At 45.6% G+C, this 17,218-nt stretch overlaps 1 protein-coding gene across 8 annotated transcripts; it reads left to right on the top strand.

Annotated features, from left to right (window-relative positions):
* Positions 1-1,786: 1,786 nt before the first annotated feature.
* NCOA4 (nuclear receptor coactivator 4) lies at positions 1,787-14,656 on the top strand. Of its 8 annotated transcripts, none has more exons than XM_071563194.1 (11): positions 1,787-1,868; positions 6,533-6,605; positions 7,195-7,348; positions 7,784-7,924; positions 8,042-8,130; positions 8,641-8,749; positions 9,326-9,397; positions 10,049-10,192; positions 10,415-11,425; positions 12,254-12,343; positions 12,886-14,656. In XM_071563194.1, the coding sequence occupies exons 3-11, from the start codon at positions 7,208-7,210 to the stop codon at positions 12,889-12,891; spliced, it is 1,803 nt and encodes a 600-aa protein (XP_071419295.1). In that variant the 5' UTR covers positions 1,787-1,868; positions 6,533-6,605; positions 7,195-7,207; the 3' UTR covers positions 12,892-14,656. The 8 variants fall into 8 exon arrangements, with proteins under 8 accessions (XP_071419295.1, XP_071419287.1, XP_071419291.1 ...); XM_071563186.1 differs by having other exon boundaries at positions 10,046-10,192; XM_071563189.1 differs by lacking the exon at positions 1,787-1,868 and adding an exon at positions 1,910-1,934 and having other exon boundaries at positions 10,046-10,192.
* The last annotated feature ends 2,562 nt before the right edge of the window (positions 14,657-17,218 follow it).

The following is a 17,218-nucleotide window of genomic DNA, read 5'->3' as shown; positions in this document are numbered from 1 at the left end:
TTAACTCTGTGGTAGCACTGCAGAATAGGGAAATTACCTTCTGGGGGGTTAACAGAGAAGTCAACACAGTTGATTCTCTTGAACTAAATTATTGTAGTTACTGAAAGAGTAACAGTCTGAACAGAAACCAGAAACATTCTCTAAAGCCCCCAGAATTTGCTCTAAAATCATGGCACCAGAGAACATTCTTCAAGTTCTTTGTGTTTTGGGTGGTGCACAGTAGTGCAGCTTGGCAGGCCAGTGCCTAAGGACTGCAGGAGAACCTCCCACTTCTCTGTCAGGGCTCTTGTTTCCCAGGGGTGTGGAGGGGTGAATCTCTCTCTCCCTGTTCTTCATTCTCACACTGGAATTGAGCAAAAAAGAACTTGGAGTGTGCAAAGGGAGTCATTGAGCACTTTGGTAAAATCAAGGAAAGATGGGCTTTACACTGCAGGACTTCAGGCAGGATTGCCATTCGTAAAGAAATTGCACTGAATTTTGGATACAGGAGTGCAGGGGACGTTGGTATTATTTTTCCCTCTCAAATCCAAGTACACAGAGGAGGATTATATAACACATCCTGCGTCTCCTGCATGTTTAGACAAGGAAGCCAAATACCTGAAACGCAGGTTCCTAAGGTATCAGCACAGCTGGGATTAGGTGGCCAGCTTCTACTTTCTCTTAGGTCAGCACTGAATTATCTGTACTTGTAACCCCAGGGAAGGTCCTGCTCAAAAGAATGGCTCTTTGGTCTGTGCCCAGGGGAGGAAATGTGTAGCAAATGCTGACTCAGGTGCCACATGTATGCAGAGCTGCACAGACTCCAATTTCCATCTGAAGTCCTTTCTGTCTGAAGACCCCATACATTCTGTGTTGAGCTTTACGTGCTGTGCTCACAAACACATCCTGAATGGCGCTGGGGGTCCCATGGAGGCTGAAGGGACTCCCATGAAGACTGGGGTTCCATGAAGGTTGTGTTCCCATGTAGGTTGGGGTCCTCTCACCCCTGAGCAGCCACAGCAGTGCTGCTTTCTGCCCATGCAATACTGGATTCTTTTCCCAGTGCCCTGCTGTCCTTCACACTCTGGGAAAGGCAAACCCAAACACTGGACTTTGTGAGGCTGAACGAAGCCACAAACACTGGGAACTTCCCTGTGGACATGAGAAAGACCCAAGCCAGTGGTTTTGCCCCATCCCTGGCACATTCTGTCCTCGGGGCAATTGCTGTGCCAGGTCAGATGCCATTCCCAGTGGCTGACAGCTATTCCCAGTGTCCAGCTGCCATTCCCAGTGTTTGGCATTGACCACCATTCCTGGTGGCTGGCACTGACCACCAGTCACGGTGGTTGGCAGCCATTCCTGGTGGTTGGCATTACCCGCTATTCCTGATGTCCGGCAGTCATTTCTGGTGGCTGGCATTGGCCACCATTCCCAGTGCTTGCCTACCATTCCCAATGGCTGGCATTGTCCCCATTCCCAGTGGTTCCTCCATTCCCAGTGGCTGGCATTGCCACTATTCCCAGTGGCTGGCGTTTCCCCATTCCTGGTTTGGCATTATCCCATTCCTGGTGACAGGGTGCTATTCCCAGTGTTTGGCACTGCCCCCATTCCCACCGTTTGGCATTGCCTTCATTCCCGGTGTTTGGCCCTGGCCCCATTCCCGCTGTTTGACACTATCCCATTCCCGGTGTTTGGCCCTGGCCCCATTCCCGCTGTTTGACACTATCCCATTCCCGGTGTTTGGCCCCGCCCCCATTCCCGGTGTTTGGCATTATCCCATTCCCGGTGTCCCGGCCCCGCCGCTCCGGCAGGGGGCGCTGGCGCGGGGCGGCGCTCTCGCGAGAACGGCGCGTGCGGTCGGCGGGCGCGGAGAGGGAGCGGCGCGATCGGTGAGCGGCGGGGCCGGGGCCGGGGCCGGGCCGGGGGCGCTGGCGCGGGATCCTGCCGGGAATCCGGTGGGAATGCCGGGAGGGGACACCGGGAGGCGACACCGGGAGGGACCCCGTGCCGCGCGGCGGAAGGCGCACGGGCGGCCCGGCCTGCTCTGGCCGGTCCGTCGGGAAATGGGCGGCCGTGGGGCACGGGGAGCTGGGGCTTGTGCTGGGCTCGCCTTCTCGGCCTGCCCCAGAGCGGGGGTGCTGCGAGCGCTCCGAAAGGCACCTCTCTGATTGCCCAGCCAAGGTCTTTTGTCGGCAGCTGCGCCTCTCAGAGGTTATGTAAGCAATGGTGTCTGCGCTGCGAATGTCGGGGTTGCCCCGCACTGTGTTCACTGAAAGTTTGTCACACCTGTGTGTTGGTGTTTGGTGCGTGGTGTGAGCCGGGTTTCCAGAGCATTCTTTCGCCTTTAAACTCAGCGTTTGCAACTGGCGTTAAGGGAAAAGCTGGCAGAGGAACAAGGTTCTTTCCGTGGGGGTTTGGGTAAGGTGTGCAGTCCGGGAGGGTTTTTTCCTGACAGGCGTATCAAACCCGCTGCTCATCGCGGAGCGAGTGCGTCGGAGGGCCATCCCTGGGGCCCGATGCTTCAGGCAGAAACAGCGATTTGTCACTTTTTTCCGAAGGGGTTTAAATACAAAAGTCTGGAAGACAGCTGTGTGCAATCTGTGTTAAAAGATAAGGTTGTCATTCCCCCTCTTGAGATACCTACTGCGGTATTGTCGGTAATTATGGCATAGAGATTTCAGGCCTTTATTTTCAGATACTTTGCGATTTCACATGTGCGCTGTGCATAAAACGTATATTTACAACAGAGGGAATAAAATGGTGATCAGACTTGTTGTCTGAGCTGCGCTGGGGACTTGTGACTCCTCGGAGCCCTGCTCTTGTGAGGGTGTCTGTACAAGTGCTTTGTGCACTGACCATGCTCGTTCGGGGCTAAAACAGTTGAAGAGGTAACGACACGTGTTCAGGTCTGTGGCATAGATCGTATACTGTGCAGATAGATTAAAACTAACTCAACTTTAGAAAATGTATTACCTGAAACTTTAATTCCTATTCCTTGAGGTGTCAATTTCACGTTCTCTCTTACTCAAAACTGTCAGAGCTCATTTTTTCCTGTGTGTGGCTTGTGACTTACAAAATAGAGTGGTACATACTTGTTTTGCAGTAAAGTGATTCCCTCAGCAGGAACTTCACACAGATATTGGCGTGTGATGCTGGTGCTGTACAGCACAAAATGCTTGTTATGCTTGGATGTAAGTGGAGATTTCTGAGACAGGCTTGTGTACTTACTGTACTTCGCTCCCTGACCACAACTCCCACATACCTAATTTGGGACAGTTACTTAAAAGGAACTACTGTTTTTTGGTGGGGTAAGATGGAAATCTCTGGGGATTTCAGTTCAAACAATCCAGTGGGTTTAAAACCACATGAAGTCAGGTCAGAGAGGCCTTTGGAGCAGCCTTGTCCTGCCAAGTGGAAGAAATCACTCCACGTTTATAAACAGAGCCTGTTTGATGTGAGGATTTATTCCCTTCAGAGGCTTTTCCCCAGCAAAGGCCCTGCACAGACATCTTTTTGAGATGATTCCACACCCATTTGAAATGGAAAACAGTGCTCTTCCCAAGGGCTGCGGGCTGGTTGTGCTGAAAGTGAAAAGCTGGTAAAACCAGTTTCCTGCTGGCCTGTGTGCAGACTGTGCAGGCGAGGTGGGGTTGTCCCATTGATACTTAATTAAAAGCTTAAAAATATTTTTTATGATTAGGAACAATAATATCTTCCTGCCTCATTCAGGCAGTTCTTTTGTTTTCTTGACTATAATATTTTTGCTGATTATGTGCAGGCAAGTACATGTAAGTGGCCCATCCTTGGGAGTGTTCAAGCCGGCGGGACGGGGCGCTGAGCAGCCTGGTCTGGAAAAAAGGGTTGGAACTGGATGATCTTCAAGGTCCTTTCCAGCCGAGGCCTTTCTGTGTGTTTTCCTCAGTTGTGTGCGTGGAATGGTGGAAGCAAGAGTAGATGTGACAAGAATTGTGTGTGAGCGTCATTTTGGTCTTCCGAGAGCTGCTGTATCCGAGTGGGTAATTGTGAGGATTCCTGGCACGAGTGCTGGGTGGGATTCTCGCTGGGCTGTGCATGGCCGGGGGCTGGGTGGGATCCTCGCTGGGCTGTGCCGGCTCGCAGTTCTCGAGCAGAAAGATGTGCTGGTGCCACAGCGCTCGGAGCTGCTTTGTTTCATTCCTTGTGTGCAAAGGCACATTGCCACACTCCTGAACTTGCAGCAAACAGCGGTTTTGTTGCAAAACGTCGTGGTTTCGCGGTTTGAGCTGGCAGCGGATGCGCGGAGGCCCTCGGTGTTTGGGAGGAGCGGACAGGGCCGGGTCGGGCCGAGGCGGCTGCAGCGGCGGTCCCGGGTGGTCCCGGCGGTGCCGACGTGCGGGGCGGGGGGCGCGGTGTCCGGGCCGGGCGGGGGCGGTCCCGGTGGTGCCGACGTGAGGGGCGGGGGGCGCGGTGTCCGGACCGGGGCGGTCTCAGTGGTCCCGGCGGTGCCGACGTGCGGGTCGGGGGGCGCGGTGTCCGGGGCGGGGCGGGGCGCGGGCTGCGCCGCCCGATAAGCAGCGGGGCTGGGGCGGGGCGGGGCTGGGGCGGGGCGGGGCTGGGGCGGGGCGGGGCGGGGCGGGCTTGGAGCGGAACCGCAGCAGCGCTGGGAGCCCGCAGCCATTCCGGGGGCCTGCGAGCGGGAGGCTGGGAATGGGAGCGGCGTTGTAAACAGGACACGGACAGTAAGTGCGAGCCCAGCGGGTGGGAGGTGCATCCCCCGAGGCACAGACTCCTGCAGAGAACCCCCATGAGCTTGGAAACAGACGGCACGGAAATTGCCAAAATAGGTGACTGTGTGTTGCAGCCATGTATCTTAGTGTGAAGTAATTGTATTTTGTTACTGTTCTGCTGAAGTGGATGATCTCGCCTGGGTCAGAGCATGGGAACTGAAAACGTCTTCAACTCCCAGTGCTATTTGCTGCTAACTGGGAAGCGAGGAAGTCAGTGGTTACCCCAACTTAGTTTTGTTAGAGGCTCATGGAAATTGAAAAGAAAGGTGGCTGGGCTCTTATCCTCAACTCTCATGTGAGTTTTTCTGCCTGATTTTTGAGAAAGCTTAAGAACAGCCATTTTAACAAGAGCTGGCTGGCTGGAGAGAGGCAGCATTCACTCTCTGTACACGGTTCAGAGAGTCTTGCAATCAAATGAAAACCCAGAAAAGCAACTAAGATGGTAGTTTCAGAGATCATTAGAGAAGCAGATATAAGCTTCTTAATTTTTATTGTGCCAGTATGAAGTTGCCAATGCAGAATGTGAAAAAGTGGCATTTCTTGAGGCATTCAGCCCAACTCCCTCTTGTAAATTCAGAAGACACATACACTGTAAAGCAGCATTCTTTGGGCTTGGTATTTGTAAGTACACAGCTTAACATAATTTTCACAAAAGTTGTAAGTACGTTATCTGCTGTGTGAGAAAATATGGCAGTTATATTTAGCCTTTCAGACTTTGACTGGGTTGTTGTGTAAGAATATAATAAATGAAATGATAAACAATATGGTTTGGGGTTTCTTTTTGTTTACTTGTGAGTGTAGGACAGCTTTTAATGTATCTAATGTCCTTGTTTTCTTGGCTGTGTGTATTGCAGCCTTTGGATTATCACTCGTTAGGTTGATCTGAGAACCAGGGCTCCCACTTATATTTTCCTGTAGGTTGTACATGGAAGTTGATACGCAATAAAGTCTAAGGAGTGTTGTGAGGAGAAAGCTTTCCTTTTACTGGTCATGAAACCTTACAGAATTGACCCGGTGAATGTGCAGATACAGGGACAAAACTGAAATGTATAGCACAGCATGAAGAGTGATGTCTTTTGGATTTCTGCACTCTGTCTAATTTTCTGTAGAGTAAGATAAGCTTAAAATATACATTCGAGTTCACTTCACTTGTAGTTGTGCTCCACACTTCCTAAAAGATGAGATGTTATGGGGAGGATGCAGTTGAGTTGTGTGCAGGTTCTTGGGGTGCCTTCTGTGCCTGCTCTGTGTCTCTGTCTGGGGGCACTGGAGAAACAGGAAGCCTGTGGTGTTGAGGGAACCAAGGGAGATGCACCACAGCAAACCTTGCTTTTTCTGTCAGCTTCCATATGTGAGCCACTACCAGCCCTCTGCTCTTTGAAACACACATCTGGTGGGTCTTGGCTGTGGAAGGATTTTGGGATTGCAGTTAATATGATCCTGGAACTTGAAAAGAGCAGACTAAATAGCTGCTCAATACCACAAGTTCCGAGGTTGTGTTCAAAGCACTCCTTTCAGTTCCCTCCAGAGGAGTGGTAAAATCTGTGACATTTTAGATGAGCATGTGTATGCTTTTGTTAATTCTGCTGGGAATTTCCATAGCTGCCATTGCTGAGGACTTGTTTTAAATAGAATGTCTACTATGAATGTTTGGTTAGTGCTTCAGGAAAATAACAGGAGAATTGAAATTTTCAGTAACAAAATAACCACAATTTAGAAAAAATGCATATATTGATCCTTCTCATTTTTACTAAAAATCCATATTATCTTTTTCCCTTTACTTGCAGCATCCTTACCAGTCTAACTTCAGTGGAAATTTTGTATCTGAGCCCCTTTTACTTGAGGCTGTGCTGAAGCTGAGTAAGTTATCACTGCTATGACCAGGACAAAAATAATGGGGAACTGCTAGAAATTTTGGCCTTTGCAGCTTAGTAAAGAGTCATCTGTGTATCAACACCTGGATTTTCAGTTGATGAAACTGTATTGGAATTGTCTGTTTTATGGGAGCCAGTTCATTTGTCTGCAGCTGCAAAAGGAGTGACTGAAACATTTCCTGCCCCTGGCTGGGACATTCTCTCCCAGCTCTGGCATTTCTGCAGAACCTTCCCTGAATCAGCCCCTCAGCTCTGGAGTTTTGCTGGCAAGACAAAAGCCAGAGAAGGAGACTGGCAGGGGAGGATTGCCCAAGCTCCTGCGGTTGAAGCTGTTGTCAAATATGTGTTGGTTTTCCTGCAGTTATGCAAATTCCGTGGGCCGAGGGCATTGAGAGACCACGATCGCTCCTGGAGAAAGCTTTGCCTGTGCTTAAAACACTTGTGTCCGTGCAGGGTCTGAAGGGGTTTTTTTTACCTTTATAGTGAAGTAGAGCAGATGGTTCTTCATATGATGCCTTTCCTCTTCTGTTAAAGAGGAATAGAAACTATTAAGAAATTTTTCCGTTGTGCTTTAGGAACACTTCAAGAATGAGTCCACCACAAGACAGAAATAGACATTCCTGCAGCAGTGAGACTCTGGCAAAGTGCTTTCAAGCAAAGAAGGACTTGGAAACAGCTATATCTGGAATTGTCAAAGCTGAACAGCAGATTAAAGAGAACTGGCGGGAGGTAATTTCAGAAGTATTGTAATAGCTACCATTACTCTAATGACAGTTTTTATGATTCCAGAGTACTTACCATTGTCATGATGATCTGAAATTTTCCTAGACACTTGCAAGCAATGCTGCTGTGTCATTTGGTCATGCTCTTGATAAAGGTATTCCGGTGTTAGTAGTTTAGGCATGCAGAATTTCCTAGAGCTGTTGGTTGAAACACTGGAATAGAGAGAGACTGCAAATAATTGTTACTTTTTTAAAGTACTTGTAGGGTTTACTAAGCGGAGTTGTGTGGTGCTGTTGATGACTGTGGTTAGTTTTTGAGGAACAAACTGCTCCAAAAGTACTTGTCACTTACTTGTGGCAGACGGTATTAGTAATCAGTGCAGCCCGTGTTTGTTCACACTGTTTGGCAGATGTTCTAGCAGTGGTGCGTGTTCCCTTGCAGGTGAAAGCGAAGATCCACAGCCACATCAGCCGGCACCTGGAGTGCCTGCGCAGCCGCGAGGTCTGGCTGTTCGAGCAGGTGGATCTCATCCAGCAGCTCAAGGAGGAGGCTCTGCAGCAGCAGGCCCAGCAGCTCTACTGGGTAAGGTTTGGGTGGTCACTGCCCTGGCATTTTTGAGCAGACGTTGTCCTTGCAAGTATTGCCTCAGATTTAATCCCAGAAGCCAAAACAGTAACATGTGTTTTGTCTTCCATACAGTATTTGGGACAGTTCAATTGCCTTATTCATCAGCTGGAGCGCTCCTATAGCAATGAACTAGCAAACCAGATCTCTGTCTGCCTGGAGAGGTAAATATGTTTGGTGATGGAAGTTAGCACAGTTAGTTTTATTTAGACTTACGAATTTAGTCAGATTTTTTTATTTTAATAGAACTAATAATAGATCTCACTCCTGTTACTACACTTTTAATGGTTCCTAGAGATAAGATATTTAAAGCAGTCTGGGTGATTCCTCTCATGTTTTGGTTGTGGGTTTTTTTTGAATCTTAGATTGAAAACTAGGACTGTAACAAGCAGGGAGGTACTTATTTGTGCAGATTACTTCAGATATTAGTTGTTGATGGCAATTGAAGTAAGAAGGTGAAACTTGTGTTTTGATGGCTATTTATTCTGTTCATGGTTTGTGGGTAGGCATCTCTTTTTTTTTATGCAAGTATTAAATTTTTGGTTTTTTCACCTAATTAATGACAAGTCAGCTTGGAAGCCTTTTTATGAAATAATGGACTGACTTCCAAAACAGGACAGATGAAGAAGTTTGTAATTTTTTTTCTTTCTGTAACTGTTATCTTATTCTTTCAGACTGGAAAGTCTTACACTTAAACCTGAAGAGTCTTCCATCCTGAATTTTGAGGCTGACACATCTTACCTTCGCCAGGCTATTACCTCATTTGGTTCAATTAAAACAATGGTAAGCACCAAGACTTTTCTGGGTTGGAATACTTGACTCAAAAAAGGTTTTTTTTATTCAGTAATGTGATCAATTCCCAGTGATATTTCTACTTGCAGTCACAGCTTGAATGGAACCTGTGTACAAGTCATGCAGTTTTAGCTGTGTAATAAATATGCAGTGGTTTATGAACTGTTGCACATAGTTCTCATTTTCACTGAGTTTAGTACCTATTATTTTAATATATTTTGGCAGAGGCTGAGGGAGTGACTACTGTATTTTTACTCTATTCCAGCAACTGAAAATTAATGTTACAGTTTTGTTTAGATAGTAATAGTTAAAAAATTGTAGATGCCTTTCTGTGATAAAAGTATTTTGGGATTCTTACATAAACAGCAAATTTCCTGCACTATTTGAGACAGTTCTCTTAAAGGAAGTCAACTGAAGGTAGTGTTTTTCCATAAATCTTTCCCCATTCTGTTTGTAAATATTGAGAACATTGTTAGCCACAAAGCACTGACCAGTTGTAACTGCACTTCTGCCTTATTGTAGAATGGACAAAATGGAGATTAAAATTAACTTCTACTTTTCTTGCAGCAAACCTCAGAGAGAGAGAATGCTTCTCCCTGGTTCCCAGGGCAGAATTGTGCCCTAATGAACTGTGAGCAGGTAAGATTAAAGCCTGTGTCTATGAGTGTTTCATTGTGTTAAAGGGAAGAGGAGAACTCAGGCTGTGTGAGCTCAAATAGTGACTTCTGTTTGCTGAAGATGCTTGAGTAGCCAGTGACAGGGGCTGTGGTGACCACTCGGAGGGATGTGATGCTGTAGCTGCTCCAGGAACAGACATGCAACAACATACTGTGCAAGTGTATGTGGGCTGTGACTGTCAGAATTTTTTAAATGAATGTTCCTTGATGTTGTCAGGTCAGGACTTGGAGCTTCAATTCCTTTTAATGCAGAAATTCATGGAAGATTTTATGTTGGACTGTGCACAGACAGCATCAGTGAAGGAGGGTAGCAAATCAGTGTTGGGAATTGTGGCCAGAAGGAGGGTTATGGCTGGGTTACACATCTCAGAGCTGTGTGTTTGAGAACTTGTCACTCCTTTTTCTTGTCATTTGCTTTCTGAAGAATCAGGGATCACAAAACAATCAAGGCAGCGGCTTCAAGTCATACAGGCAGTTGAAGATTTACTTTTTTTCATAATTAGAAGGGACTGATTTTTCTTGTGGTGGAGAAATTCTGATCCATGTTGATGTTCACCATAGATTGCCTCAGCAATTAGACTTTCTCATGACCAAGACCATTGTTTCTCAGCAGAAGACACTGTGTGGGACAGTGAGTGCCTCGCTGGCAGACTGGTTACTGGGGAGCAGACCTGTGGGTGCTCATCAGGCTCCGTATGTTCCCAGCACCAATCTTGAGGAATGGGTTACACAGAAATGTGTGTCAGAGCCCAGCCAGGTAAGCCTTTTGTGCATGAACCTGGTTTTTAACAGAGGGGAAAACACAATATCTGATAGCAGGTAGATATGGGGGAATTAAATTTTCTGTGATGCTCCTCATTCCACCTCATATCCAACTAATACTTTGGCACTTCTGAATGCTCCAAGCTGTAACCATGCAAACAGTTACTGAACATTGTCTTTCAGTGTTAATAGATGTATTTCAATGTGTCTTTTCTAGGATTTGAATTCTTCTAAAGTTTGTTATTCTGAGCAAGCCTGGGGAAATCTGAAAAATCTGGAGAACTGGCTCCTGCAGAATCAGCAGCACGATGTTGCTGGGAAGACAGACTGTCCTGGCCGCAAGGACTCCACCTCTACTGTCAGCTCATCCTTTTCCACAATTGAAAAGGTGGAGGAATTGGAATGCCTTGGACAAGAAGAGATGGACCTTTCTGACTGGCTGATTACTGCTGACACCGAAAATGGAAATACTGCTTCAGATGAGAAATGGAAATGTGAATTTAAACCTTTTAGAGAAGAATGCAATTTGAATGATTGGCTCCTCAAAGCTGAAACGTGCACTAGTTGTTGTGGCAGCCAGATCAAAAACGTGGAAATTGAGAACCTGGGAAATCTGAAGTGCCTGAATGAGCATCTTGATGGAAAGAAATCTCCCACTACATCTGCTGTCAATGCCTGGCTTCTTCAGCATCCCCAGGCCCCCTTTAAGGTGGAAGATGTGTGCAAAGCTAATGAGGTATGTGCCAGCTTTTCAGAGTGTGTCTGTGATGACAACTGTGGAAGAGAGGCTCTGTGTAAATGGCTTCTGAAGAAAGATGGGAAGGATAAAAACGGAGTTCCTGTCAGCCAGAAAGATGTGCCGGACCTCGAGCACGAAAAGACCAAGTCTGCTCCCAGTACCTGGCTCGACCTCACACAGCAGGTCCCAGGGGAGCCCGTGAGTGCAGAGAAAGCAGATTGCTCAGCAGAGATCGCAGAACCCTGGAAAGTGTTGCTGGAAAGGCCTCTGACGAGCTGGCTGGCCAAGACTGAGCACAAAGCAGAAAGCGCAGAAGAAAAGGCAAGTTGGGAAAAAGCTGACAAGAGTTTCAAGAGTCCTTTCCTAGACCTCTTGGCTCCGTTCCACCTTCCCTTGAATGTAAACAGTTGGGTGTTGCGTTCAAGTGACCTGGACAACGCAAACCCACCTCCAGCAGAAGATAAGTGGCTGCTGCGCAAGAAAGCACAAGTGAGCATAAGTTCCTGTTACTGCTGTGTCTTATGTGCTGGGTTTATTGTTACACTCTAAATACTTAGTTCTCTTCCAAATTCTGTAGCTCTTCTGGATAATACTGACAGCTTTTATGTTTCTTAGCTCTTTTAGTGTGAGTTAAGAAACAGTCAAATCCAATAGAATAGAAGAAAATTATTCCTTTTATTCAGCACTGGGAACACGTGGGATAATTCCACCAAAGATGTTCAATGAGACTTTTGTGTTTCCAGGTTTATATACTTAGTGACAACTGATAACGCCTCCCCAAAATTAAGCAGGATATTTAGGGTGACTTTGAACAGATCTAATGGGCTGCTCTTATCTCTGCAGCTTTATATTTCCTTTTAACTAAACAATGTTACAGCTTCAAGCCTCAACCTAGAGAGTTTTTCTGGTTTATTTTTTACAGTTTAGCCTTTAATCTAAACAAGGTTTTGGTTTATTCCTTAAAGTTCAGCTTACATCTTACAGGGTTAAATTCCTCTTTGTCTAAAGCTGTGCATGGTTAAGATCACTGACAAACTAAGGTATAAGCTAAAATCAAAAATATAAAATACAAAGTACAGTAAAGACCTTATGATTTTATGGAGAAGGGATAAAATTCTTTTTCTTGAGTGGTCCCTGAATCAAATGTTTTCATGATTATTAGTTACTTAACACAAAACAATGTTATACTAAATGAAGAAAGTATTCATGTCAAAGACTCAGAAGTCAGTTTTAGTTTTGGACACTTCACAGATTTTGAAGATACATCAGAATGCATTTATGTTTGGGGATCAGTAATTAAGGTGATTTCTCTTTCAGGACTTTGGCCTTCCTACAGTTTGTGACCTTTTTGCCTGTATGAAACTCAGTGGCGATAACGAGAAATGGCTGTATCGGTCTCCTTTACAGGTAGGATGCACAGATTGTGTTAGAACTGACCTAAACATGGGGCTACAGAGCACAGACACTTGTCAGATAATGGTCATCTCCACTTCTTTAAATGTAATGTTTAACAGCATTGTAATTTCTTCCCAATAGACCTTCTTGATATCTTGCACCATTCTCCTTTTTCTTTATTCCTCCTCTTTTGATAACAAGCCATAGAAGGAATGACACGTTCTTGTGTAAATCATTCAACTTATTGGTCACTTCGATTGTAACTAGAATGTGGAATCAGTGTGTAGATTTTCAGGCAATTTCTCTCTTACCTCATATATTTACAGCTGACGTCATGCTTTTCCTTTCTGACAGTAACTCTTTGTTATTTTTTTTTGAAATCCATGAAAATAATCCTTAGCAGGAGTACTTCAAACCCTAAAAGGCAAGATACTCAGTTCTAGAAGGAATTTTAGTATGATTTTTTTTTCCTTAGGGTAACTTACACATGTTTTTTTGCCAAAGTGCTGCTTTCTATTTATCGAAGAGAATAACTACATTTTAAATTTGTTTAGATGTGAAGAAGTGGAAGTGTCACGATCAGCCCCTTCCTGCTCTCAGTTGCACATCCTGCTGAGTGACTGCAGCCAGCTGAGTTCTTGTGTTTTGTTTGCCCGTCTGCTTTTTCCTCTAAAATTATAACAAAAAGAAAGATTACTCATATAACAGAGTTATGGTGCAGAAGATGCCTTTTTGTTATGATTAATTCTGAAACATAAACCCACTGAGCGTAATCTGATGCTACAGAGGTGTGAGCAAATTCCTGTCTGTTACGGGGATATGAGGATCCTTCTGTCATGGGTTGTCACTTGAAGTGTGTTGAAGCCAGTGCAAGTATAAAGCAAAGTCTTTCTGGTGCTGTGAAACGTCCACCTTTAGCAGTGACTTTACAAGTGCTGCTGTTCCTTTCGGCTGCTACAACTTTGTCATGCATTGGGTTCCAGCTTACTGGGATTGCCAGGTAACTCAGGCTGTATTTGGAAGCAATTTCTTTTGCTGAGCAGTTGCCAACTTTGAAGGTTTCATTTGCATCTTGCATTAGTACATCTCCCAGCTGAGTATGTGTAGTCCAGGTTTCTGAAAAAGACATGGATTTATGGGACCTGGCACGTGACAGGAGAATTGGTAACTTGTATTTAATGAAAAATTCTCTTGCAAATTTTTGAGCCATTCAGAGAATAGGTTAGGGTGTTAATTTTCATGCACCAGTAAATCAGACCCTACCATGTCCCCAGCATTTAATAACTATTTGAGTGTCACAGAAAAAGCTGTAAAATGAAATGCGTGTGTTTCTGCTAGTTTTAGATAATTCATAAGGAATTGACTAGAGCACTGCAAAGCAGGCATCTTGGCCACATAATATTTAAGGGTAATATTTGCGGAATTAGATGCTTTTCAGCAGATTGGTGTCATGCTGTTTAATTGGGAAACACTAACTCGGCTCCCACTGATGCAGTTTAAAGGTATTTAATCTGTGGATTTCCATGTGATTATGCACAACATGAAAGCGGGGTCCAGTAACTCAGATCATATAGCTGTGGACACGAGCAATACCTCTTCAGATAGCTGGCAGTTTGAGCCTGTAGGAAAGAGTGCAGAGATTTTAGGTGGAAATGTGGATTGTGCCGGTCCGGCTCCTTGAAAAACTGTGAAGTTACGTAGTTCCTGGTGCAGCATCTACTCACTTAACAAATCGCCCTTTATGACTAGAAAAAAATCTCCCCTTCTCCCCATCCTGCAGCCTGTCTGGGAGTGGAAGTTAGTTGAGTTCGTCACAACCCTGTAGAAAAGAAATTACTATCAAGATCCAACCTTGGTATCACTTTGCAGTGTGAACACATTCCTGTCTGATCGAACCTGTGCATTTGTTTAAAAATAAGTTTTTAGTCTGAGAAGGGGACACTGCACATCTGAAACCAGACCCTCAAAGGGCTTAACATCACTTCAGGCTTTTGTACTTTCATAGCCAGGGCTTTCTGCTGGAGGCAGAAAGGTGTTTTGGAAGTTCACTGTCCCCTTCAAGCATGTCCTTGTTGCTGCACGGGAAGACTGCACTGTGACTAACTCCAGTAATAGCCCGATGTGATTAGCAGTTGAACTTAATGAAGGTGATTGACGTGCAGCCCACCTTTTCTAATTAATTCCTTATAGTTGTCCTTGTGTGCTACTTTGTCAGTTCATTACGAGCCTTTAAAACTCCTTTACTTACTCAACTGACTTGTCACTAATTGATATTTATGTAAAACATTGATTGGTCTTTTCCATTAAAAAATAATTGCAACCAAAGGGTGTGTTTTGTCTCCTTTGCAAGATGGTTAACAAAAAGTGCACATGTCCTGGTTGGCCTGTCTGGGAGCTGCTGCAGTTGTGCTTCCATCTCCGGACTGGAATCCTGTGCCTTAGTTCATTTCAGCGCTGCCTGGAGGTCCAGGAGCTCCGCTGTGAGAGGGGAATCCTGGGGCGGGACACACCCAGTGGGGAACTCCTGTCACTTACTGGCCTACACTGGGAGCCCTGGGCAGGCAGCCGGTGTGTCTGAATCACCTGAGAAATACAGACTTAGACAAAATGATGCATTTGCTGCTTCTCAATCTTGAATACTTAAAAGAGGATTCATGGATTTTAGTTGGTTTTAGTCCTCTTCTCCCATGGCTGAAAAACATCTGTGGTGTGGCTGTGCAATTGGAAGCCAGTTCCTCTCTGGCTCTTTTGGTGTTTGAATATCAGACTCCCTCCATCCTCCTTGGAGGACTTTCCATTTCTTTAAACTTCAGTCTGTGTTGTACCAGTAAGAGAATATTTACAGCTGGGCCCGGCAGCCTTTCGACCACGACCACACTACCTCCAATTTCATGTGTGGGTGTGCTGTACACACATTTTTTCTAAATGGACTGGAAATTGTTAGAAGTAGCCACGTGGAGAACTCCTGAACGTCTATCCTGAGTGCTCAGCTTTCAAAGAGAGGGAAAAAGTACTATTAAGTCATCCCAAGACAAAGAGGCCAGAACAGCTGGAGCAGAGATTGTTTGGAGAGCTTTCTTTGAGCAATCTGAGATGGCAGAGTGATGCCCTGCAGTGATGGATGCTTCCCACACCCCTCCCTGGAGCAGCTGCTCCTGCTTGCAGGGTCCCTTGGCCCCAGGCCAGATGTGCTGGCAGTCGGCCTGATGTCACAGGGCAGGGAGAGGGTGGCTGACAGAGGGGGAAGAGACACCCAAGGAGGACACACAACTGGTACTAATAATGCTGTGCAAGTACCAAAAAGGGTTGTGGTACCCTCTGGTGTCCCTGCACTGAGCTGGCATTCAACTGCACAGTCCAACACTCACAGAGTACACAAAGCTCCACTTAAAACATCCCAGGTTCCTATCTAGAATTCATTGACAGGATTAACCTTGTGTTAACACATAAAAAGGATTTCCCCCTCCTGATGTCACTGTAAACACAGGCTATGAACACTGGATCATTTTTCTGCCCTAATACACATTTGCGTCCTGTTTTCAAAAGCAGCTTCTGCTTCAGGGAAGCTGAAGATTTCTACCATGACTAGTGATTTCACCATGACTAATGATTTTTCAACAAATTCCCCCAAACACAATGGGAAGCCACCCGCTGACCAGAATGGTTCAAGTGGTTTGTCTTTCTTTTCCAAAGACTAAGCAAACCCAGCTTTATAAGATTCATAAAGATTTCATTATACCTGTTGTCTCAGGCCTCCCTCACTTGCTGCAGCAGGGAAAGCTACTTTGGATCTATCAGCAAAGCTGGATGCCATGACTGCCACCAAAATCCTGCTCTTCAAGACTGCCAAGGTCTCCATGCTCTAAAAGCTGCATGTGAGGGCTGTAACTTGCCAAATGCGGTTTGCAACTTGATTTTACTTCATTTTATTCCTACTGAACTTGGATATACCTTTGGTCACAATTTAAAGTAGGAACTTCATACTGATAGTTTGCCATTAAACTGTCAACACGGTATGTCATGACAGAATATCATGAACATGCTGTTTTCCACATGTACAATTCACCTCCATCACTGCTGCCTCTGTGCTGCTTGTGTTTTGTGACTCAAGCTATGGATCACTCCATATACAAACAGATTATGAACCAAAGCTTTTAATAGCTGAAAAACAGCTGTTTCAGAAAAATGCACTCAGCTCTGCCTGAGGCAAGCAATTCCACAGGATCTGAGAGTGCTGTAGACCAGTTAACAGCAAAGTTGTTTGCGTCAGCCTAGCCTGAAGGTTGTGCTAACTGAACTTGAAAAGGCTTATTCCTTCATTATCTCTAGTGCACCTAAAAGAGCAAAGACATTTGTTAAGCTTCACAGTTTTCCCATTCATTAGGGAAGAGTTCCTGGGTCATATTTTAGTCCTCAGTCTCTAGAAAATGTAAGATACACCAGAGAGTTCCTGACATTTAGAAAGCAACTCTCACCACCTACCAGCCCCCAGAGCAGCTCTTACTCCTTCATCCAGCTTGGCCAGGAGGACAGAAACCTAAATCCAATTAATGGTGACCAAGAAAGGTGGGGAGGAACTCACTGATGCCAGCAGGGAAGGAGAAGGCTCAGAAGGTGCACATTTTCTTGATGTCCCACATGCCAGCACTGCCAGTGCCCACCTCCCCTTTGTGCAGCCTGCTAGTAGGGGGCAATTTCTTTGATACTACAGGTCTCAAAAAATGCCCTCTGGCAGGTCCAGCTCTCACATGACATCAGCAACATGCAGGCCACTAAAGACTGTGAAACATTGGGCATCGACACAAATAGGCACTGACAGTATGTGACAAACGGCCCGTTTACTTTATGCTACATCAGCGCTGGCATAAAGCATCTAATTTGACTTGG

The sequence above is a fragment of the Pithys albifrons genome, chromosome 9 (genome assembly GCF_047495875.1).
Source record: "Pithys albifrons albifrons isolate INPA30051 chromosome 9, PitAlb_v1, whole genome shotgun sequence".
In the NCBI taxonomy this organism is placed as follows: Eukaryota; Metazoa; Chordata; class Aves; order Passeriformes; family Thamnophilidae; genus Pithys; species Pithys albifrons.
This window is presented reverse-complemented; position numbering and strand designations above follow the sequence as displayed.

Excerpts from the sequence above, each read along its gene's own strand:
- NCOA4 (XM_071563186.1), top strand. The coding sequence starts at position 7,208 with ATGAGTCCACCACAAGACAGAAATAGACATTCCTGCAGCAGTGAGACT. Across the intron at positions 9,398-10,045 it reads CCCTAATGAACTGTGAGCAG|CAGAAGACACTGTGTGGGAC; the intron begins GTAAGATTAAAG and ends ATTGTTTCTCAG. Across the intron at positions 10,193-10,414 it reads GTGTGTCAGAGCCCAGCCAG|GATTTGAATTCTTCTAAAGT; the intron begins GTAAGCCTTTTG and ends TGTCTTTTCTAG.